General features: G+C 48.5%; 1 protein-coding gene across 1 annotated transcript in view; it reads left to right on the top strand.

Annotated features, from left to right (window-relative positions):
• Nucleotides 1-23,452, top strand: part of LOC140208067 (NACHT, LRR and PYD domains-containing protein 3-like) — a 45,031-nt gene extending 21,579 nt beyond the window's left edge. The window contains exons 8-16 of the mRNA XM_072276591.1: nucleotides 864-2,590; nucleotides 3,946-4,060; nucleotides 7,224-7,357; nucleotides 12,071-12,241; nucleotides 12,999-13,382; nucleotides 14,925-14,999; nucleotides 19,333-19,503; nucleotides 21,084-21,251; nucleotides 23,365-23,452. Of these exons, the coding sequence (XP_072132692.1) occupies nucleotides 864-2,590; nucleotides 3,946-4,060; nucleotides 7,224-7,357; nucleotides 12,071-12,241; nucleotides 12,999-13,382; nucleotides 14,925-14,999; nucleotides 19,333-19,503; nucleotides 21,084-21,251; nucleotides 23,365-23,452 (3,033 nt within the window). The remainder of the gene's footprint in view (nucleotides 1-863; nucleotides 2,591-3,945; nucleotides 4,061-7,223; nucleotides 7,358-12,070; nucleotides 12,242-12,998; nucleotides 13,383-14,924; nucleotides 15,000-19,332; nucleotides 19,504-21,083; nucleotides 21,252-23,364) is intronic.
• The last annotated feature ends 330 nt before the right edge of the window (nucleotides 23,453-23,782 follow it).

The raw sequence follows: 23,782 nt of genomic DNA on the forward strand, positions 1-23,782 counted from the left end.
CCGGAAGCTGTGTGTGTTGGGACGCGCGGTCAACATTCAGACACACGCTCAGCGCTTTAGGAACAGATTCTTCCCTTTTGCCATTAGATATCTAAACGGGACAATGAACCCACGCACTCTGTCTCACTAATCTTGCTGACTGCGATTTTTATTTATCTAATGTAACTTTATGTATCTATAGATACAGTATATAAAACCATAAGACAAAGGAGCAGAAGTCGGCCATTCGGCCCATCGAGTCTGCTCCGCCATTTTATCATGAGCTGATCCATTCTCCCATTTAGTCCCACTCCCCCGCCTTCTCACCATAACCTTTGATGCCCTGGTTACTCAGATACCTATCAATCTCTGCCTTAAATACACCCAATGACTTGGCCTCCACTGCCGCCCGTGGCAACAAATTCCATAGATTCACCACCCTCTGACAAAAAAAAAAATTCTTCGCATTTCTGTACTGAATGGGCGCCCTTCAATCCTTCAGTCATGCCCTCTCGTACTGGACTCTCCCATCATGGGAAACAACTTTGCCACATCCCTCTGTCCATGCCTTTCAATATTTGAAATGTTTTTATAAAGTCTCCCCTCATTCTTCTAAACTCCAATGAATACAATCCAAGAATGGACAAACGTTCCTCATATGTTAACCCTTTCATTCCCGGAATCATTCTAGTGAATCTGTATATAGAGCTATATCTATGTATATACATATACCTGCATACTTATATACCTTTCTACATGCATACATACATATATATATATATATGTGTGTGTGTGTGTGTGTGTGTGTGTGTGTGTGTTCTGTCTGTCTGTCTGTGTGAACGTACATATATTTTGTGTGGTTTCTCTCCAAAGACGTTCAATAGAAACACAAGGACACACTGCTGGCGCAGACTGGCACCCTGAGAGTGAGCACCGTGTTGAAGAGCGCGGCAGCCGGCGCTTTCCAGCTGATCGATCGATACGTCGAACTGACGATCATCTTCACCGTCCGCGACCGGAGGCTGGTGGAGCACGAGCTGCTGGCAAGAGGCCGGGACCACGAGGAGTGGAGAGAGGAGCACCTCCGGACGGAGCTGGAGAAAATCCGAACGGACCAGCTATTCCAGAGCAGCTTTTCCCGGACTAAATCCCAAACCGGGTGTTCGGCAGCAGTGGCCGGAGTGCCGGGGATCGGGAAAACGACAATGGTACAGAAGATCGTTAATGACTGGGCCACGGAGAAAATGTACCAACAATTCCAGTTTGTCTTCAGATTCAGGTTCCGAGATTTAAACACGATCAATTGCACCATAAACCTGTGGAACCTGGTACTCATTTTCTATCCCTACTTGACGAATGTTCTCGGTGAGCTGTGGAAGGACCCAGAGAAACTGTTGTTTATATTTGATGGTCTGGATGAATTTAAGGACAGAATCGATTTTGCCGACGGTCGGAGAGACACAGATCCTCAGCGCAAATGCACAGATCCCGAATTCCGGTGCAAGGTGTCGGACATTGTGTACAATTTAATCCAGCACAAGCTGCTCCCAGGGTGCTCCGTGCTGGTGACCACCCGCCCCACTGCGTTGTATTTGTTGGAAAAGGCAGACATCAGTGTCTGGGCCGAAATCCTGGGATTTGAGGGTAAGGAACGGGAGGAATACTTCCACAGGTGTTTTGAAGATCAGACGGTGGCGGCTGCTGTTTTCAAACACGTGCGGGAGAACGAGATCCTGTACACCATGAGCTACAACCCCTCCTACTGCTGTATCCTCGCTCTGGCACTGGGCCCCTTCTTCATGCAAAGCGGCAGGGACTTGCATCGAGTTCCCAGGACCGTCACCCAAGTATATTCCTACTATATCAGCAACATCCTGAAAAACCACGGCCGTGAGATTGAGAGCCCCCGCGATGTGTTACTCAGGGTTGGCCAGATGGCCTTCACGGGAGTGCTCGAGCAGAAGATCGTGTTTACAGATGGAGATTTGATCAGCTACAACCTGCGGAATTCCCAGTTCCTGTCCGGGTTCCTGGGGGAGCTTCTGGAGAGACAGGATTCCGCCCAGAGCGTGGTTTACACATTCCCGCACCTCACCGTCCAGGAGTTTGTCGCCGCGCTCGGACAATTTCTGACTCCCGGCCCTAAAGATGCACTGGAGCACCTCGCTGAAGCGGACAAAACGACAGACGGCCGATTCGAGATATTTCTCCGATTTGTCGCCGGCTTCACCTTCCCGGGGTCGGCGGAACCACTTGAGGAGGTTCTGGGCACGCTGCCTCGTCAGACAACGTTGCAGGTGACTGGCTGGGTGGAAGAGAAGATTGCGCGTCAGATCGAAAAGGCAAAGGGGGACTCCGGCAACAGAGGCCTCCTGAACGCAATGCACTACCTGTTTGAGTCTCAGAATTGTGAACTGGTTCAGGCCACAATGGGATCCGTGGTAACTCTTTCGTTTAGTTACCTGAAGCTGACTCCGAATGACTGCGCCGTCGTGTCTCATGTCATTGCTTTCTGCGGCGTGATAAAGCGCCTCGACCTGCAGAACTGCCACATCCTGTGCGAAGGGTTCCAGCAGCTGGGCCCGGGGCTACAGAAATGCCAGGAGCTAAGGTAACGATTGAATTATCTGTTACAAACCCATAGAGCACTGGATCGCAGATTGAGCCTACCCCAGGTGGTGCCGAGCTTTTATTCTGCCCAGTTTTGACAACCCGCACCGGGGCGACTGACCGCGCAGGAGTGGCGACCCGGGCCTGCCGCGCCGAAAGGCATGAGCAATCGATAGCCCGCGCCCAAAGAGAGAGAGAGAGTCCACTGCGCGTAGTAGGTCCAATCCATTCACCGCGCCATCGATCGGCGGCATGAGCACTCGCCGCTATCTCGGAATCGACCTGAGATCGTCCCTCCCATTTATGTAATTATTTCAGATTTTGTTTACTGCCTTAATCAACCTAACTTATAAAATTATCTCCTTGTGTGCCGCTGCATCACAGTGAGTGGAAAAAGACAAAGCGTACTTAAACCGCGCAGAGTAGCAAACTGGCCCTTGGTATTAGTGCAAGTCTAGAGCCACAGCCCATGGGAGAGGAAAGGATGTTTTGATAAGGGAACACAGAGTGGCGGTTCAGACTGCCAGGGCCAATGTCACTTACATCTCAGCGAACAAGCGCGACCTCTCACAATAGGGGAGACGGGATTACCAATCATTCAGTTCCAAAGCCAGCACATACTCTGACAGTCGGGCTGGGAGGGTGGGCGGAGGTCAGGTTAGGCGGAGAGGCAGGCCAGCACGACCATTCCCCACACCGCTGCCAACGCCGCACAAGTCACAAACAGGCGCTCAGCCCGCGCGCAGCGCACCAGGCACGGCCCTGCCGTATGTGGTGGGCAGCCGCTGCGATGGCACAGGTGCTGCCCAGCCAGACCAGGGGAAGAACTATTTGGCAGGGAGATGCATTCATCGCCCAGAGGTGGGGACGCAAGCTACTGGCGGCTCTGAGCACAGGGACTCTCTGTGCTGAGACACCGCACACCAGTCTCTCTCTCTCTCTCTCTCTCTCTCTCTCTCTCTCTCTCTTCTCTCTCTCTCTCTCTCTCTCTCTCTCTCTCTCTGTCGTTCTCTCTATCTTTCTCTCTCTCTCTCATTCTTCCCTTCTCTCTTTCAGTCTCTCCCCCTCTTTCTCTTTCTCTCTGTCCGTCTCTCTCCATTCTCGCTCTCTTTCGCTCCCTCTTTTTCCGCCTCTCTCTGTGAATGGGCATTCATGAGCAGGTGCAGATGCACCTCCTAGTGGCCGCTGCAAGTAATTGCAACGTGTTATTCTAATACCTGGCGCTGTATTTCACCGGAGTCATTGACTGAACAATAAGCACACTCTGGGGGACTAACACTGAACCTTTTATTGCTGTTGTTTTCTTGGTGCGTCCTCTCCCATCCTACCTCTCGTTCATGGATTTTATTTTTCCAGGCTGGATAACAATAGTTTGACAGCGTCCTCCTCCGGGGACCTCGTAACCGTCGTCAGCACCATCCGCTCTCTGACCGAGCTGGAGCTTGGCTACAATAAACTTGGAGATTCTGGGGTGAGAAAACTTCTGAGGGCGACCCTCAGTCACCCGGAATGCAAAATACAGAAACTGGGATAAGTTCGAGGTCGTGACTAATTGTGCCTTAGATTACTGGGTACCAGAGAGACGGGAAATTCTGCAGACGCTGGAAATCCAAAGCAACACCGGCCAAATACCGGAGGAACTCAGCGGGTCAGGTAGTATCGATGGAAAGGAATAAACAGTCGACCTTTCCGGACGAGACCCCCTTTTTTTAGGACTGAAAAGGAAGGAGGGAGACGACAGAATAGAAAGGAAGGGGGACAGCTAGAAGGTGATAGGTGAAGCCAGGTGAGTAGGAAAGGCAAAGGGAAGGAGAGGATGGAATCTGATAGGAGAGAACAGTGGAGGAGAAGGAGGAGGGAAGTGATAGTCAGGTAAGAAGAGGTAAAGGGCCAGAGTGGGGACTAGAAGAAGAGGGGAGGGGAAGGAATGATCTTTTTTCACCCAGAAGAAATCGTTATTATAGTCACGGAACCCTATCGCCCATGCTGAATTCTTGCCCAAACAGACTTAACACCCCTTTGGGGCTGCACCATAGGGTCTCATACCGCCAGGGTCGGGAGCAGTTATGACCCGACAATCCTGAGGCTCCGGAACAGACGTGGATAACGTCACGCTGGCCTATAGACTCACTTCCCAGAACTCTGCACCTCGTGTTCTCAGTATAAGTTGTTTTCTACATTTGCAAAATCTCTCTCCTCTTGCATTTTGGTTGCTCGTCAGTCTTTGCTTATGTATAATTTTTTTTCAGAAATTATATTGCATTTATTTATTTTACAATGAATGTCGAGCAGCATATGGAACCAGATCCGTACTTTGATAGTAACTTTAATTTTCACTTTGAGGCCATCCCGGGTCGAGCAGCATCTGTGAAAGGAAAACGAATTGCCGACATTTGGGGTTCAAACACTAGGAGAGGATTTACTCCATGGGAGCAGAATTAGGCCACTTGGTCCATCGAGTGTTCTCCACCATTCCATCATGGCTGATCTTTTCATCCCACTCAACTCCATTCTCCCCGCTTCTCCTCATGACCTCTAGCGCTTTTATCATCAAGAATTTATCAACCTCCGCGTTAAATATAACCAAGGACTTGGCCTACACAGTCATCTGTGGCCATGAGCTCCACAGAATCATCACCCTATAGCTAAAATAATTCCTCCTCGCCGCTCTTCTGAGGTGACTAGCTTTGTATTCTGAGGCTGTGCCCTCTGGTCCTAGACTCGCCCGCTATACGGAGCATCCACTCCACGCCCACCATATCTCGGCCTTTCAATATTCGATAGCTTTAAATGAGATCCCCGCTCATCCGTCTGTACTCTAGCGCGGACAGGCACAGAACCTTCAAGCGCATTTCGATTCAGATCTCTTTTCTCCGCCTGAGTCCCCCCGGTATCTGTAGTCCTTTGTGCCTCTCGGTCTGGTGCGGTTCGTGTTCACAATAAAGGAGACGGAGGCTCGGGAAAGCGATGAAAAGATATTCCAGTACTGAGAGTATATTTAGAGTTCATTCTCTTGCAGCCATCCGCACGTCCCTCCCCACGGATCTCCCACCCGGCACTTATCCCTGTAAGCGTAAGTGCTACACCTGTCCCTACACCTCCTCTCTTGCCACCATTCAGGACCCCAAACAGTCCTTCCAGGTGAGGCCACACTTCACTTGTGAATCTGTTGGGATCATCTATTGCATCCGGTGCTCCAGCTGCGGCTTCCTCTACGTCAGTGAAACCCGACGCAGGTTGGGGGACCGCTTCGTCGAACACCTCCGCTCCGTCCACCACAGCAGACAGGATCTCCCGGTAGCCACCCACTTCAACTCCGCTTCCCATTCCCATTCAAATATGTCCATACTTGACCTCTTCTACTGCCATGATGAAGCTAAACTCAAGTTCGAGGAGCAACATCTCATATGCCATCTAGGTCGTCTCCATCCCCTTGGTATGAACATAGAATTCTCCAACTTCCGGTAATTCCCTCCCCCTCCCTTCCTCTATCCCTATTTCACTCTGCCCCCTCTCCCAGCTGTCCATCACCTCCCTCAATGTTCCGCCTCCTTCTACTACCCATTGTGTTTTCCCCTATTCCTTCTTCATCTTTCCTACCTATCCCCTCCCTGCTCCCTCCCCCCACCCCGTTATCTTTCTTCTTACTGGTTTTTCATCTGGAACCTACCAGCCTTCTCCTTCCCACCCTCCCCCACCTTCTTTATAGGGCCTCTGCCCCTTCCCTCTTCAGTCCTGACGAAAGGTTACGGCCCGAAACGTCGACCAATCGTTTCCACGGAATCTGCCCGACCTGCTGAGTTCCTGCAGCGTGTTGTGGGTGTTGCTTTGGTCCCAGCATCTGCAGATTATTTTGTGTTAGCCATTTGGTAGCACTGTCAAGAGATATGCACTCGGCCGCCATTTTACTAAGAGTCCCCTGTACTGAAGAAAGTGGCCACCGAGTGTATGTTCGTGGTCTTCTGCTGATGCCGCCCATCCACCTCAAGGTGTTGTGCATCCAGAGATGCTGTTCTGTACACCATTGTGGTATTTGTGTTACTGTCGCCTTCCTGTTCCCTTACCTTGAACCGGTCCGGCTGTTCTCCTGTGACCTCCCTCATTAACATGGCGTTTCCGCCCTAGAAGCGCTGGTTACTGGATTTGTGTGTGTGTGTGTGTGTGTGTGTTTTATTTTTTTTACTGTAAATTCTTGAAAGTACGAGGGGATCAGCAGTTTCCGAGATTCCCACTCCACCCCATCGGGCCTCAATAGTTATTCGACGATCAAAGACACCTGGATCACATTTCATCCCGATTCTGCTGTTTGGTCTGAACATGGTTGGCCGGATAGGTGACTGACCGAGTCGATATTTGTATTAACGGGCAGTTTTCCAGGTGCAGCAAATATAGTGGCCACTGAGTGAATATTGGGAAGCCGAGGGAATCAGGGACATCACAAACTGCAGGAACAGCATGTGACGGAGCTGGGAGGGGTGAAATAACAGACTGCGTTCACTACGTTGTGCTCTGACGTCATTGTCGGCATTCGACGCTACCGCGCGCAATGACACTCACTTCTCGCGTATTCCTCCTCCTCCCAACCGCCCTTCTCCAGGTTAAGTTTCAATTGCCTCACGTCTGCTTCTGCCCAGGATATCTCCTCTGCTCTCAGTGCCAACCGGTCGCTGAAGACTCTGAACCTCGGATCAAATGACCTGAGAGATTCGGGAATTAAACTGGTAGCTGCGGCTCTGAGGGGGCCGAACTGCAAAATACAGAAACTGGGGTAAGCACCAGACTGGCGGAGACGGGCGCCGATCTTTTGATTCAACAGTCTCCGACCGGTCAGCCAAAGCATGCTCTGATCCTGGGATATTCGCGTTCATTTGAAATGTGAGTTCAGAATTGTGCTTGTCTGTAGCCTGCTTGCCACAAGCCAGATGTGTACACGCCCAGTATGTCGATAGGGAAAAGTGGATTAGCTCGTTAGTTGTTCTGCTATCAGCCACGGGGCTCAGAGGTGAGAAGGCCACCTTTCATAAAGAATATGTCTAGAATCGACATGATTTGGGGTTCAACCAAACAGAATCTGATTAAAGATTCCTCGCTGTTCGGTAGGATGGTGCACCGCATAAATTTATAAAGAATTTTTTTACGAATTTCAGATTTATCGAACAGTTAGTAAGAAAACTAAAAGAAAAAAAAAATTAAATGACCTATTACAGTTAACCCTGTCCAAATGTGCACATGAAGTTGGAGCTCATCCTAAAGATGACGTTTTACTCACGCACTGGACCTCCAGTCTGCGCGAAAGCACAAACTACATCCCGAACGTCCCTCGAAGTCCATCTCGATCAAACGGATCCCTGTCGGGAGCATTGACCCTCTCCCCTTGGAGCCGTTCATCTGCAGAAAGCACTTGGTGCAGCGGGGACGCTACCTCCCCGCTGCATCTTCAGCCATTTTCCGTCCTGCCCTCTGCGCAGTTCCTGCCAAAAAAAAAGACCACGAGCCCCATTCGTGCCCGTCCCAAATCTCTCTCGCCCAGCTCTCTCGAGAACCTTCTCCTAATTCCACCATCCTGATTGGCTAACCCAGCATTCCTAAGTTAAACTTCATAGCCCCTAATCTTCAATTGAAGCGAACCATTCTACCAGCAGGACTCACTGCTTTTGCAGAAGTTGCTACAATTAATTAGCTACAGCATAACAGTATAAACCTTAACCAGGGTATTACACCTCGAATGCATCTCCCCGTGTTTCCAAACCTGGAAGAGCGTTTCATGCACTCACCATTTTCTATGTTCAAAAAAACAACCCCCCTGTGCTTTCCTCCAATCACTTACAATTATGACCCCATCGTATTAAGCATTTCCGCCCTTGGAAACAATCTCTGGCTATCGACTGGATGTCGCTCTTATCATTCTGTACATCTCCATCAAGTCACCTCTCATCTTCCTTCGCTCCAGAGAGAAAAATCCGAGCTCGCTCAATCTATCCTCCTGGACGTATTCCCCAAACGCAGGTAGCTTCCTGATAAGGCTACTGTGCACCCCTCTCTGATGCTTTCACATCCTTCCTATCATGAGGAGACCAGAACAGATCACAGTGCTCCAAGTGAGGTCTACCCAGGGGTTTATATAGGTGCACGTCACCTCGCCGCTCTTGAACTCAATCCTCCGATCCTGGTCGGCAGGTACGGGTACAGAGCAGGAAACACGGACCTAGACCAAAATACTTAGCCCGATATCTCAATAAATTATCCAGCATATCTGTGACAAATTCCCAAGGGCGCCATTGCAGCACAAGATCATTGGGTTGTGCAATTCTTCAAAGGGCCACTCGGTCGACTCCCCATTTCAGATCACATTGTCTGTCTAAAATGGTCCCAGTTGCCTCTGTTTTGCCCATTTTTGTTTTAACTTCCCTTTCCGTACACTTCTTTAAATACTTCCCTCTCATCTAAAAACAATGCTCTCTAATTATAGTCTCCTCCACACTATAGAAAGCCACCTGGCCTCTCAGTAACCCTCATGATTGTTTAAATTTCTACATGGCCTTCTCTCATTCTCCTGCCCTCCAAAGGAGCGAACATCCCACACTGAAAGGCCATCTTGCTATAACCCAAGCCTTCCAATCCAGGCAGTGCCCTCACGAAGCGTTCTTCCCTGATTAATCACATCCTCACCGTGGTGCCGAGATGCAAAACGTCCCCAGTACGTCTAGTGTGCAGTAACCATTGATTGTAAAACTGTAAGGTGACTCTGGGTCGCTTTATGAAAGCGAATAAATCCTAAATAGACAGACAGGCAGATAAATATATAGACAGATAGATAGCTGGCTAGCTAGCTAGTTAGCTAGATCGACAGATAAATAGAGATAAAGAAAGATAGATAGACAGATAGATGGAAAGATAGATTATATAAATAGTTAGATAAATAGATAGATAGATAGATAGATAGATAGATAGACAAACAAATAAATAGATGGATGGATAGATAGATAGATAGACAGATAGATAGATAGATAGACAGACAAATAGACGGATGGATGGTTGGATAGATAGATAGATAGATAGATAGATAGATAGATAGATAGATAGATAGATAAATAGATAGATAGATAGATAGATAGATAGATAGATAGATAGATAGATAGATAGATAGATAGATAGATAGATAGATAGATAGATAGATAGACAGACAGACAGACAGATAGCTAGACAAATAGATGGACAGATAGATTAGATAAATAAATAAATAGATAGATAGATAGATAGATAGATAGATAGATAGATAGATAGATAGATAGATAGATAGATAGATAGATAGATAGACAGACAGATAGATAGGTATAGAGATAGAGAGATAGATAGACAGACAGACAGATAGATGGACAGATAGTATACAGATAGGTCAGACAGAATGATAGATGGATAGATAGACAGGCAGGCAGACAGATAGATAGATAGATGGAAAGATAGACATAGAAAAATGGATAGATAGATTCAATAGATAGACGGATAAGTAGATAGATAGATAGATAGATAGCTGTCAAAACTCTTCTGTCAGGCAGGATCTATGGAAGGACATGAAAGGTCAAAACTTTTTATCTGGACTGGGAGATCGGATAGGAGTTCGCCAGCGTAACGAATTGAGGTAGAAGGGGTCCGGTAACGGCTGGCGGTCGATAGAAGGATCGAGGTGTGGATAGGTGACGACGAGGGAAGGATAGATGGCGACAGAGGTGATAGGTAGGGGCAAGACAAGACGGTGGACAGTTTATTGTGTTCAGAGAAGACGGACCATGGAACCAAATAAGGCAGGTTTCAAGAGCAGATGGGAACAGTGGGAGGCGGGCGCAACCGGAAGAGACTCCAAGCAATGGTCAGAAGCAAAATGGGTCACGTCGACTGGGATGAGGTTGAGAGGAACTGGGTGGATCAAGAAGAAAGAGAAAGGGGAGAGAGGCGGGAACGATTTACATGAAACTTCCACTCTTTACTCCCTCCTTCATCTGCCTATTACAGTCCCCCTCCTCTTCAACAGGATCCACCTGCTAGCTGTTTTCCCCACCCCCTTTGTACTGTACTATCTCCCTACCATCATTCCGTCTAGACCAGGGCCTTCCAGCCTGGGTCTACGGACCCCTTGCTTTATGGTACTCGTTCACGGCATTAAAAAGGTAGGAAACACTTGTCTAGACAAATAGTCTCGACCAGAAACGTCCATTGTTCACCTTCCCCTACTCTTCCCCACTAGCACCTCCCTCCCCAACACTCACATTAATTCTGCCCGACGCGATGAGTTCCACTACCAGATGGTTTGTACTTTGTAAACACTAGAGAGATTCAGAAGATGCTAGAATAACTGATCCTCCCTCCCTCGCCCCCCCTCTCTTTATTCCATTCCCCATTCTGGCCTCTCCCTTACCCAATCTCGTCTCCTAAGTTCCCTGTTTCCCCTCCCTGGCGCCCCTCCTCCCCCCATGCTCCACTCTGCTCTCCTCTTAGATTCATTCTTCCCCATCCTTATCCTTTTCCATCTATTAGCTCCAAACTTCTCATTTCTTAACCCCCCCCCCCACAGCCCACCTTCCTTCCCCATCACCTGTCTTCACACATAACCTTCTAGGTTGTAATCCTTCCCTCCCCTACCTTCTTATTCTGTTTTCGCCCCTTCCTTTCCAGGTCGGAAATTCGATTCTTCATTCCTCTCCACTCTGACCTTCCGAGTTCCTCCAGCTTTGTGTGTGTATTTGTGCGCGCGAGTGTGTGTGTGTGTGTGTGTGTGTGTGTGTGTGTGTGTGTCTGTCTGTCTGTCTGTCTGTCTGTCTGGTGAGTGTGAGTGCGTGTGTTTGTGTGTGCCTGTGTGTGTGTGTGTGTGTGTGTGTGTGTGTGTGTGTGTGTGTGTGTGTGTGTCTGTATGTGTGTGTGTGTCTGTCTGTCTGTCTGTCTGTCTGGTGAGTGTGAGTGCGTGTGTTTGTGTGTCCCTGTGTGTGTGTGTGTGTGTGTGTGTGTGTGTGTGTGTGTCTGTCTAGTGAGTGTGAGTGCGTGCGTATGTGTGTGCCTGTGTGTGTGTGTGTGTGTGTGTGGGGGGGGGGGGGGGTGTGCCTGTGTGTGTGTGTATGTGTGTGCCTGTGTGTGTGTGTGGGGGGGGGGGTGTGCCTGTGTGTGTTCTTCTTATTTTTACTTTGCTCTAGATTGCAACATTCTCACCTCCCCCACGGTCACCGTTATTAGGTGATGCATGCTGTGGACCTGAATTCAGCTATTTAACCAGACGCAGAGCGAGGTCCCCATTTAACACGTAGAACGGGGCATCGGTTACTCCATCACAGAGTATGTCGTAGATCTGTTTACTACGTGCACATCCATAAAACAGTGTCATCGACCTTCGTAATTGACATCGACAATTACAGGCGATGTCGGTGAACTGAGCCCTCTTATTCCCGCTCGCCCCTCCCGTGACCTTACTCCTTCGCTGCTCTCTGGTTGACAGGCTCTGGGCTGTCGGTCTCACCGCGGCGTGCGCCGAGGATCTGGTCTCCACACTGACTGCGAGTGACTCACTGACCGAGCTGGAACTGGGTTTCAATCATCTGGGCGACTCGGGAGTGGAACGATTGGGTTCGGCGCTGAGGAAGCCGCAATGTCAACTTCAGGAACAGGGGTAGGTAGCACCATAAGACCATCAGACAGAGAGGGAGAATGAGGCCATTCGGCCCATCCGGTCTGCTTCGCCATTCCAACATGGCCGATCCCGGATCCCCCACCTCCCCCCAGTACATCTGCCTTCTCGCCGTATCCTTTGATGCCCTAACCGATCAGGAAACGATAAGCTTCCGCCTTAAGTATACTCCCGTACTTGGCCTCCACCGCAGTCTGTGTCAGAGAATTCCACAGATTTACCACTCTCTGGCGAAACCAACTCTGTTTTAAAGCGTCGCCCCCAATGCTGAGGCCGGTTTGTGTTGACGGGGATTTGTGTTTGTTCCCATTGGGCGACTGAGACTGGACCCTATGGCGTCGTTCGGTGGCGTGAGAACGGCAGCATAGTTTTGAATTAAAGGATGAGATTGGGCTGACAGTCAGAGTGTTTCTGGCAGGGTGCCAATGTCGAGGACGCCCACCGCGCCCTTTTCCTCGCTGCTGCCGTCTGGAGCGAGGAACAAGACCCGTAGGTCCCACGCCACCAGGTTCAGGAGAACCTACTACCCCTCAAGCATCCTGGCTCCTGTACCGACCTGGACGACTTCACACGCCGCCACGCTGAACTGATTCCACAACCCCTGGGACTGACGTCAAGGTCCCTGCAGCTGATGTTTTCAATTATTACCGATATTGACGGTTTTGCTGCCACGGCGGTGCCGGTGTGTGAGAGCAGTATGCAGTGACTGTCCTCTTTTTTTTTCCTCTTGTGGCCATAGGAACCTATTGGACATGGGTAATGTGGAATGCTGCAAGTCGGTTCACTTGTTTATTCGGGGGGCCTGGGGACAGAGAGCAGGGGAGCGGCGCGGCCACAGTTCTAGTGCTGACTTGTACCACGTGTCGCCCACTGCTGCCGCCAGGACAGATGATGACGGAGGCGGAGCGGTGCGCCGGCTCTTCCGGTGTCAGTCTGTGCTGCCCTCCAGTGTTCACTGGGTGGAAGACAAGCTGGACTGCGTCCGTCAACCGACTGTAGCGGGGTCGTTCTTGGACGCAGCGACTTGGGCTTACTTACTGACTGACCGTGACGCCGCTGCCCGTTTCAGGCGGCAGTCCCCCGTCCCCGTCCGTCCTTGGCCATCGTCTCGATTCTGTCCCAGGTGTGGCTCAGCTTCTGGATTCCTGCCTCTACGGCATGGCGCCAATTTGCCTTTTGGTCTCCGGCGTTTCCTCCCTCTTCAGGGGTCCGGTGAAGTGCCGTCATCATAGTCATCGTCATAGTCATCGTCATAGTGATCATCATAGTCATAGTCATCGTCATCGTCATAGTCATAATCATACTTTATTGATCCCGGGGGAAATTGGTTTCGTTACAGTTGCACCAGAAAATAATAAATAGTATTAGAACCATAAATAGTTAAATAGTAATATGTAAATTTATGCCAGTAAATTATGAAATGTCCAGGACCAGCCTCTCGGCTCAAGGTGTCTGACCCTCCAAGGGAGGAGTTGTAAAGTTTGATGGCCACAGGCAGGAATGACTTCCTATGACGCTCTGTGCTGCATCTCGGTGGAATGAGTCTCTGGTTGAATGTACTCCTGTGCCCACCCAGCCATTATGTAGTGGATGGGAAACATTGACCAAGATGGCATGCAACTTGGTCAGCATCCTCTTTTCAGATACCACCGTCAGAGAGTCCAGTTCCATCCCCATAACCTCACTGGCCTTACGAATGAGTTTGTTGATTCTGTTGGTGTCTGCTACCCTCAACCTGCTGCCCCAGCACACAACAGCAAACATGATCGCACTGGCCAGCACAGACTCGCAGAACATCCTCAGCATCGTCCGGCATATGTTAAAGAACCTCAGTCTCCTCAGGAAATAGAGACGGCTCTGACCCTTCTTGTAGACAGCCTCAGTGTTCTTAGACAAGTCCAGTTTGTTGTCAATTCGTATCCCCAGGTATTTGTAATCCTCCACCATGTCCACACTGACCCCCTGGATGGAAACAGGGGTCACCGGTACCTTAGCTCTCCTCAGGTCTATCACCAGCTCCTTAGTCTTGACGAGGGAGTGGGCCCCTCTGCTCATCACGTGCCCAATCCGTCCCAGCGCTTCCTCATGATGACTGCGGTCAAGTCCTCTTGATGACGCTGAAGGAGATACTACTTGCCCGGAAGTTACGGGGGATCTTCCGGGGGCTCGTGGTGTGGGAGGACGGCAGCCTGGGACGGTCGCTGTCTGTCATGCGCCGGCATTCTGGCTCATAGGAGAGTGTGGGCAGAAGACTGCTCTGGTACAGCCTCTCTTTGTTGTGGACTCAGTACTTGGTTGTTCTCCGTGCCTCGCTCGTTGTTCTGAAGTCGTTTCTAGCTTCGACGGATCCTCACTGGATGTCACTATCCTGCCGAACGATGCTACCCAGGCCTGTGAACCTGCAGTTGCCGGTTAGGTCGACGCCAAATGCCTTGACGAAAGGAGGAGAGTCCGTAGTAAAGGTCATGAGCTCAGTCCTTCTCTGACTGATCCGGAGTCCAGCCCGTCCGCGAACGGTGCGCAGGCGCTGAGTTTTCTCTCGCACGTGCCGGTGCGCATGCGGAGAACTTCAAGGGCATCCACAAAGTCGAGGCCTTCCGAAGTACAGAGCAGAGTCCACCTAATGCCTCTCTGCTGACATTTCATTGTCGGCCTCATACATCAGTCGATCATCCAGGCCAAACGATATCGCCGGCATCGCACAGCGTTGCCTGACTCCCGTTTTCACTTCAACGTTCAGGTTGGTCTTTCCCCAGCTGTACAGGTGACATTAGCATAGGAAGTCGGGATGAAGTGCGCAAGTTTGGAACAGATCTGAGAATTCGCTAGCGGCTCTCCCCGAGGATGCGATCAACAGCTTTTGAAAGCCTACGAAGATTGTATACAGTAGTCTCTGCTACTCTGTGCATTGCTCTATGATGTTACGCAGCTTTAAGATCTGGTGGACGCGTCCTCTGTTCTTCCCCAAAACAGCTCGCTCATTCCTCACACACGCATCGGCAGCATCTGTAATCGGTTGGACGATGGCGTTAGCGAGAATCTGCCTCGGCGATGACAAAAAAAAATTTGAGGAAGGACATTCTAGCTTTTGAGGGAGCGCAGTGTAGATTCACGAGGTTAATTCCCGGGACGGCAGGAGTAATATGTTGAAAGATTAAAGCGACTGGGCTTGTATACACTGGAATTTAGAAGGCTGAGAGGGGATCTTATTGAAACATATAAGATTATTACGGGATTGGACACTCTGGAGGCAGGAAGCATGTTCCCGCTGATGGGTGAGTCCAGAACCCGAGGCCACAGTTTGAGAATAAGGGGTAGGCCATTTAGAACGGATTTGAGGAAAAATGTTTTCACCCAGAGAGTGGTGGATCTGCGGAATGCTCTGCCTCAGAAGGCAGTGGAGGCCAATTCTCTGGATGCTTTCAAGTGAGAGTTAGATAGAGCTCTTAAAGGTAGCGGAGCGAAGGGATATGGGGAGAAGGAAGTAACGGGGTACTGATTGTGGATGATCAGCCATGATCACAGTGAATGGCGGTGCTGGCTCGAGGGATTTAATGGCCTATTCCTGCATCTATTGTCTATTGTCTAGAAAAGTGTCACGCCTGCTGTTTCAATCACTGAGGGCTCCTTTCTGGCAAAGTCGCTCTCTGTCTTTGTAAGGACTCTAATCCTGGCACTGATACTTCTTCTTTTCATGCTATTATCATCTATTGTTCTCAGCTCAAACTGTTGGCATTAATCCGAGAAATGACCCCTTTTGTCCAGTCCTTGTGTACCTGTCCCCGTTCTCAAGTTGTAGCAAACAGAGGTTGCAGGATGACTGTAGAGACTTGGGCTACATTTATATATTTTTATGTGTACAAACTTCCTGTATGTGCTCCGGAAAATGTGTTTGGTGCTGCGTATGATGGTTCGCGCGATAGCTTGTACCTTCGCCCCGGTGCAACGCTGTTTCAGCTAGCGGTATTGATTGGTATTCATATCTGGTTGACTGATAACTGAACTTGAACGAACCAGAGCTATTTATATAGTTATATTACATGCTACTACTACTAATAATAAACATGGATCTTCTGGCTATTAATATAACAAATGCAACCAAACGGCAAGCTGAAGGGGATAAATGATTTGAGCCCATCACTGGTAATCCAAAAATTGCAGTAATAGGTTGAGGTTGTAAATAAACCCATAGTAAATAAACTACTGAAAGAATATCAAAAATGACTTTGCAGTATTTTTCAGAAAGAGGGCAAGACCAGAACTTATATGTCAAGGAAGCTACCTCAGAATTACATCTGTCACAGATAGGAACTATATGGCAATAAAAATGAGCTAACTTATCCTTGGACATATGGGTCCTATGAACCACCTTAAATTGTATCAAAATTGGATCTATTTTATTTAAAAGGAAGGATTCTAATCCCACTGCCACATTTCAATGGTTTTCCCAAACTATAACATGTTTAAACTTGGAAAGAATTAGGAGTGGTACTATCGATCCTCCGGTTAAACGTGAGGAAACTTGGAGGCCATTTATTCAACATTTTCATATGATGTAAGCTGACCTTTTCCGAATCCTTTTCAATAACTTTTTCTTTGTGTACAGAGGAGTGGAGTTAATGACAAATAGTGATTTTAACCGATGAAACATGCCAGCCCGGCGTTTGTTTGTTTGTTCGTTTTTTTAAGTGTAGGGGGACTTTTTCTTTGTATAAAATTTTTTGCATCTTTTTCATGTTCAGTTATTAAGAGATTGGAGGCTTAAATTACATATGTTATTTGGAGTCTGTGTCTGTATACATTAACCGTTATTAATGTAATCCTGTTCTCTTTGTATCATCATTATTGTTACGTTTATCAATTCGAAACTTAATAAAAAAGATTGAGAAGGAAAGAAAGGATAATAATAAATATAAACAAAGATGCGGTGGAGCCAGTAAAATGCAGAACAAAGCAGCGGGATACAATACAATCGATGGGTGAATATGAAACTGATAAGTACCTGGGATATTAACAAGGAAAATAGATCACAGCGTGATGTAATTAACTTCAAGGCTTAAGAAAATCTGCCAAACAGAGCTCAGCGGTAAAGGTATAACAATGGTAATAAACACTTTCACCCATATTAACGTGATCCTTTGGCATGATATCTTGGCCCTAAACCAATCTGGGTAAATACAAATACAAAGAAAATAAGGACTGAAGTGACAAATTTCAGCTAACATGAGGTACGTTCGAATGCGCATAGATTAACTCGACGCGGGACAGCAGCGGAAAGGAATAACAGACTCTAATTACCGGAACAACGGCCCGAAGGAATTTCTAAGAGTACACTTTCATCAACGGAAACAAGGGTCACGGAAGCGTATGAAATTCCGATAAGAATTATATACCACTAAATGTAAATGAGAGCACAACCCAGAAAAATGAATTTATCTCCTGTGAAGAAAAAGTTAACCAATAAAAGAGCATGGCCCTCCATGGAGAACATCCCCACCAGCTGAGCAAACGAGTTGTCGACAAGGAAGGGTCGAACGCCTGGCTCAGAGTTGGACACCTCTTCCCAGAAACAGAAGGGCCCCTTGAGCCAAAACAGGACCAGGTGGTTAACAAAAAAAAGTATCAAAAATACGTGATCAAAGACCAACAAATTGAAGATTGTAAATGTAGAAAATGCCGAGAAAAAAATAATGCAGAAACAATCCAACACATCACAGGATCCTTCACCCAATCTGATCAACGCAAACATCATTCATCAAAAGCTTGCTTGAAAATGTACACTCATAAATGAAATCTCACCTTTTTTTAAAAAAATACAAGCCTGACCCAGGTTTAAGATTATAATACCACAAATTATATTATGGACGATCAATTATTACAGATGGCGCAATCGTAAAAAACCATCTGGATATAATAATACCGGATGAACAAGCAAGAACAACTTATTTAATCCATCCAGCGATTCCAAACACACATAACTTAGAAAAATAAGTAAGTGGAAAAACTCCATAAAGATGCTGAATTGAAAGAGGAAATTGAAAGACTTTGGAAGATGATCAAGGTATACATTGTCCCGATAGTAATATCTACAACTTCTGTAATCCCATAGGCACTACACCATAGCATTAAACAATTAGGGCTACTCAGTAATATTTATGTAGATCTTCAGAAAGCCACAGGACTAAACTCCACTGGAATGGTCGGAAAATCCCTATCAATTGACCAATGAGTGTGCCTGGATTAGTCCGAGCCTCAGGTTTTACCAGCTGGAGTTAAGAAAAAAATAGATGATGATGATGATAATAATAATAACGACAACAATATAATATTCAGAAGAAGAAAGCAGTAGATCATAGTGCGATAAAGTCAAAATTTACTACACAATTTAGTTCAAGGCTTAAAATATCTGCCAAACAGAGCTCAATACAAAAACAAAAATCAAAGAAAATAAACACTTCCACTGTGCACATATTAACATATTCTTTCGGCATAGTATTTTGATCCGAAACCAATCTGGATAAATTTACAATAGAACTAAGAAATGAAACCAACTATATTTGAAAACGCTATGTATACTCTAACGCACTTAGATTAACACTACCTAGGACAGAGGGGCAAGTGAGGTGCCAAGTATTAGAAATTACTCAACAGTCATATAAAACTTCTACAGATATACTTTCATTAACGAAAACAAGAATCAGCACTCTAGTTGCAGGAGTATTTGAACGTAAGGTGACTCTGACAGGAAATGATAACGTCATAAAGTTGGCAAGCGATACTGTTTCTGATAGCGGTGGGGCAGATTAAAGCAGAGCAGGACCGTGCGTCACCGTAGATATGAGTTATGGAGTGGAAGCGTGAAGTGGCAGTGCACGGAGAAGGATGGTGAAGGGCCACGTACTGGGATGTGGATCACCCACATTTAGATGGTGTTTCATTTGCCACAGAACCTGTTCCTGTGCTGCACTGTTCTGTATTCTTGCGTCGTTTCTGCGATTCCTCAGAAGCTCCAGGCTGGCAAATAATGTCTATATAATCCCATTGTCTCCCCTTTGTGTTTTCCGGATCCCCAGGCTTGACAACAATGGTCTCACGCTCTCTTGCGTCAAGGAACTCGCCTCCGCTCTCAGAAGGAACACCTCGCTGCTGAGGCTGGATCTCGGCTTCAATCGGCTGGGCGACTCGGGGGTGAGCTTACTGTGGCAAGCTCTGAACGTCCGGGAGTGCAAACTACAGGGATTACGGTAAGCAGCAGACTTCCAGAAACTGTGACAATAATAACTGGATGCGCGGATGATAATAATTGGAAGCGAGTGATTTATGGATAGAGATAAATGGAGAGGAAATGGGGAGGGTGTGTGTGTGTGGGGGGGGGGAGAGTTGGAGAGAGATGAGCTGTGACAGAGGCATAGAAGATATGGACACAGATATCTAGTGAGTGAGAAGAGGTGGATTGAGAGATCTCGCGAGATTATGAGAGATGGATAGAGAGATATAGTCATATGAGGAGGAATGGAGAGAGAGATCTCGGGAGATAAGGAGAGGTGGAGAGTGAGAGATGGAGTGAGATGAGGAGAGGTCGATGGAGGGATCTAGTGAGATACGGAAAGGTGGATAGAAAGATCGCGTGAGACAAGGAGAGGTGGATAGAGTGGTGGAGTGAGAAAGGATGGATGGATAGAGAGATGGAATAAGATGAGGAGAGATGGATAGGGGGATCTAGCGAGATACGAAGAGGTGGTTAGAGAGATCGAGTGAGATACGTAGAGGTGGATAGAGAGATCCAGTGAGAGGAAGAGCGACAGATGGAGAGATCAAGTGAGAAAAGGAGGAATAGACAAAGAGATCTACTGAGATGAGAGATGGATAGAGAGATCGAGTGAGATAAGGAGAGAGGTGGAAAGACAGAAATGGAGGAAGAGAGAGAGACAAAGAGATGTAGAAGTGGAGAGACGGGAATAAAGTATAAGGTATGTGGATGGAGAGAGAGAGGGAGAGAGAGAGAGAGAGAGAGAAGAGAGAGCTGAGAGATAGATATACCAACAACGGAACGTTGAATAGAGCACAGGAAGGAAACTTGGAGTGTGACATCAAACAGAGGAATGTAAAGGACTGTGAGATGTGAGGTTGTCGGAGATCCAAGCTCACACTGGGCGTGGATTCTCCAAGGTGCTGGAACCTGTGAAGTTGTGGGAGATGTCTTGTGCATCAAACTACGCTGCCGAGGAAATGCAAGGGGAACTATCTCAGGGAGGCTGAGGAATCACCAACGGGCTCCTCCTCAACGCTGCCTGACCCACGTTACACGGCACAGCGCTGCATTTCACGTACGTTGCTGTCACAGTCTTGTTCCCACCCGCAACGCCTCTATTTCACGCCTTTTATGTTGTCCTTTGTTCACCATCTTTCCTTCCGGCATCATTGGTCAGAAATTAGCCCCCGCCCGCTCCCAGACTGCCTTCACCAGATTACGTTCCACAGTCTACCCTATCCTGGACAGCCCATATCTCTGTTTTTCAGCTCTGTCGATCTGAGGCGTCCACTGTCTGTCTCTACCCACACACACTCAGTATGTCGCCGCCCCTTGCTGGAGTATTCCGGCCACCGGTGGGTTGTGTTTCATGTTCCACGGTGCCCAGACCCTCAGTACTCCCATGCTGCCCCCCCCCCCCACCGTCACTGCGCCACTAGGAACAAGGCCCCCCCCCAGAGGGACACCGCGCTCAGGCCGCTATGGCAAGAACGGTATGGCCCGGCCTCCTGCCAGTCCCGGGCTGGCCAACTCTCTGCCGCCGAGTCGCTGATTTTTCTGTCTGATCCTCAGACTCAGGGCCGTCGGTCTCACGGACTCCTGCACCGAACATCTCCTCTCCGTCCTCGAATTCAACTCCTCCCTCAAGGCCTTGGACCTGAGCTCAAACGCCTTCACGGATGGATCGATACCCGCTATCCGGCGCCTGATCATGAACCGAAATAGCCTGGAGAACATCCAGTGAGTGTTTGCGCTGCTCGGCAATTCGCTGAAATATCTTTCAGTTTCGTGGGCAACCTGTGCCCGTAGCTGATATTGGCTGTCAGACGCAGCTCCCTTGCTCCCTACGATCTAATTCTATTCAGTTTGATACTGTGTGGCTGTCTCCCCCTCGAGAGAAGTAGGCTGCGGGGTACGGACAGCGCCTTCTAAGTCATGTCGGGCACAGACAAGACCATAAGACATGGGAGCAGAATTCAACCATTCGGTGCATCGAGTCTCCCGCTCTGTTACGTAGTGGATGATTTATTGGCTCCCCACTTAAAGGAAAGTTACGTCACATCCGGAGTTTCTCCGGTTAGCGGACGACTTCCCTCCACGCCTCTGTGACGTAGCGGGGAACAGCGTACGAGGCAAGTTACAGCGGTGGTTCGCCATTGCCTTCCGCCGGGTGAGTTTCCAAAGGGATCACCAGCTCGTAACCCAGCACGGATGGGAAGCGTGCAGGGGAGCCGGCTGGCTGGATTTGAACCCGGGACCTCTCGTCCCGAAGTCCGACGCTGATGCCACCACGCCACCAGCCGGCTCTCCTCCCCGCTGACTTCCGCAAAAAAAAAACTGCCTCAGCGCCCCGCACCCACCAAGCATGTAAGGACAAGGCCCCCGATAAAGACCATGATCTGTTGTACAAAACACACCTCACCCGACAATTGGACGTGCCACAAGCTCTCCCACTCTCCCTGACAAAGGGGAAATGAGATGTCTCCTTTCGCAGCGAGAGGAAGGCATAACTAAGCATCTCGCATTCTTCCATCTTCTTCCGGTAAGCTTTGACACTCTTAATAATCAGGAACCGTTCAACCTCTGCTTTAAATATACCCAAGTGTCAAGACGCTGGAAAAGAGATCCAATCTCAGACTCAGTACTGTGCACACAGTGATATGAATGAAGTAACAAATTCCGAGGTGCAAATAAAGGCGGCGTCAAAGTGCAGGCAAAGATCAAAAACATCCAGAGAAATCCAAAAACCACAATGGGAAACAGGCAGAGTCGATATTCATACGGACAGAGTACAGGTACGAATGCTGGAAAGGCTCAGGAAGATTCACTGGCACAATCTGGCAACAGACAGGTGAAAGCACAGGACTGAAATACACTGAGCAATATACAGAGAGGCAGTTGATAGGTGGAGCACCACAATGAGACACAGTGGAAGCAATACAGGTAATAATGCGAAACAGGTGAGAGACGGAGTACTCCGTAATACAGGGGCAGGAGCAGAGCAGGAGCGGGGACAGGAGCCCATGGAAATACAAAGCCACGCAGTGACAGCTAGGGGGAAACACACAAACAGACAGAGTTCAACTGGAGTTGCTGACACCAAGACGTGTCCTCCACAGCCATCTGAGGCTATGAGTTCCACAGATTCACCACCTTCTGGCTAAAGAAAATCCCCCCTTAACTCTGTTCGAAAGGGGCGTCCTTGTATTCTGCGGCCGTGCCCTTTGGTTCTAGACTCCCCCCGCTGTGGGGAACACGCTCTCCACATCTACTCTGTCTTGGGCTTGCAATATTCGATAGGTTTCAGTTAAATTCCCTCCGTTAATCACAGCTCAAGCAAGTATAAGCAGAGCGACACAAAACGCTCCTCACATCTTAACTCTTTCGTTCCCGCAATCACTATGGTGAACCTCCTCTGGACTCTCACCAGCGCCAGCACAGCTTTTCGTTTCAGATAAGCGGCCCAATATACAGCGTCAGCATAACATCCTGTCTTGAGCTGGGTTGTCGCAGACTCTTCCTCGCGGTTGAGGGCTGTAGAGGGTACCTTTTTTCCCGGACTAGGAATGACCCTGTTAAAGATTCTCATCTTTAAAAGAACGGTTTAAAGGGGATCTGATGAGTAGGGTTCTCACACAGAGTGTGGTCCGTATGTCCCGGAGCAGGTGGTTGGGGCAGAAGTAATAACATTAAAAAAACACACTTGGATATCTGCATGGATAGGAAATCTGATTGATGTAGACCAATCACGGTCAAATAGGACAATCTCGGGTAACTTTAGGCGCTAGTAACTTGGGACGAAGTGCCTGTTTCAGGGATCTGTGACTCTATAGCTCTCTTCAATCTGTTTCAGGCTGGTGGGGAACCAGTTCACCTCGGGTGGAGAGAAGCAGCTGCAGTTGCTGCAAGGGATCAGAAACAAACTGAGCGTCTTCGTGTGAACTTGGGACTGTCCGCATTCACGTCAGCCGACCGCACCCGACCGCCTGCTCCAGCCTGAAGTTCGGCCCGGCACTGCCGTGAGCCCCGGGTCAGGCTCGGTCAGTGTCACTTCGCCCAGTGAAACTGCAACACTTCGTCCTTCAGCTCGCCCGTGACTCCCATAAGAGCAACGTGGATTCAGGAGTTCGTACCAAAGCCAGTTGCCGCAGGTGGGGTGCTTTCAACAGTACTGCCGTGATGGTCGTCATCAGTCCGGTCATTGGGTCTGGGAGTTGGCACATCACGTTGCCGTTCTATCAGAGGGGCTCCACCTGGAGTATCATGTTCCG

Source organism: Mobula birostris, chromosome 13, assembly GCF_030028105.1.
Source record: "Mobula birostris isolate sMobBir1 chromosome 13, sMobBir1.hap1, whole genome shotgun sequence".
Classification (NCBI taxonomy): Eukaryota; Metazoa; Chordata; class Chondrichthyes; order Myliobatiformes; family Myliobatidae; genus Mobula; species Mobula birostris.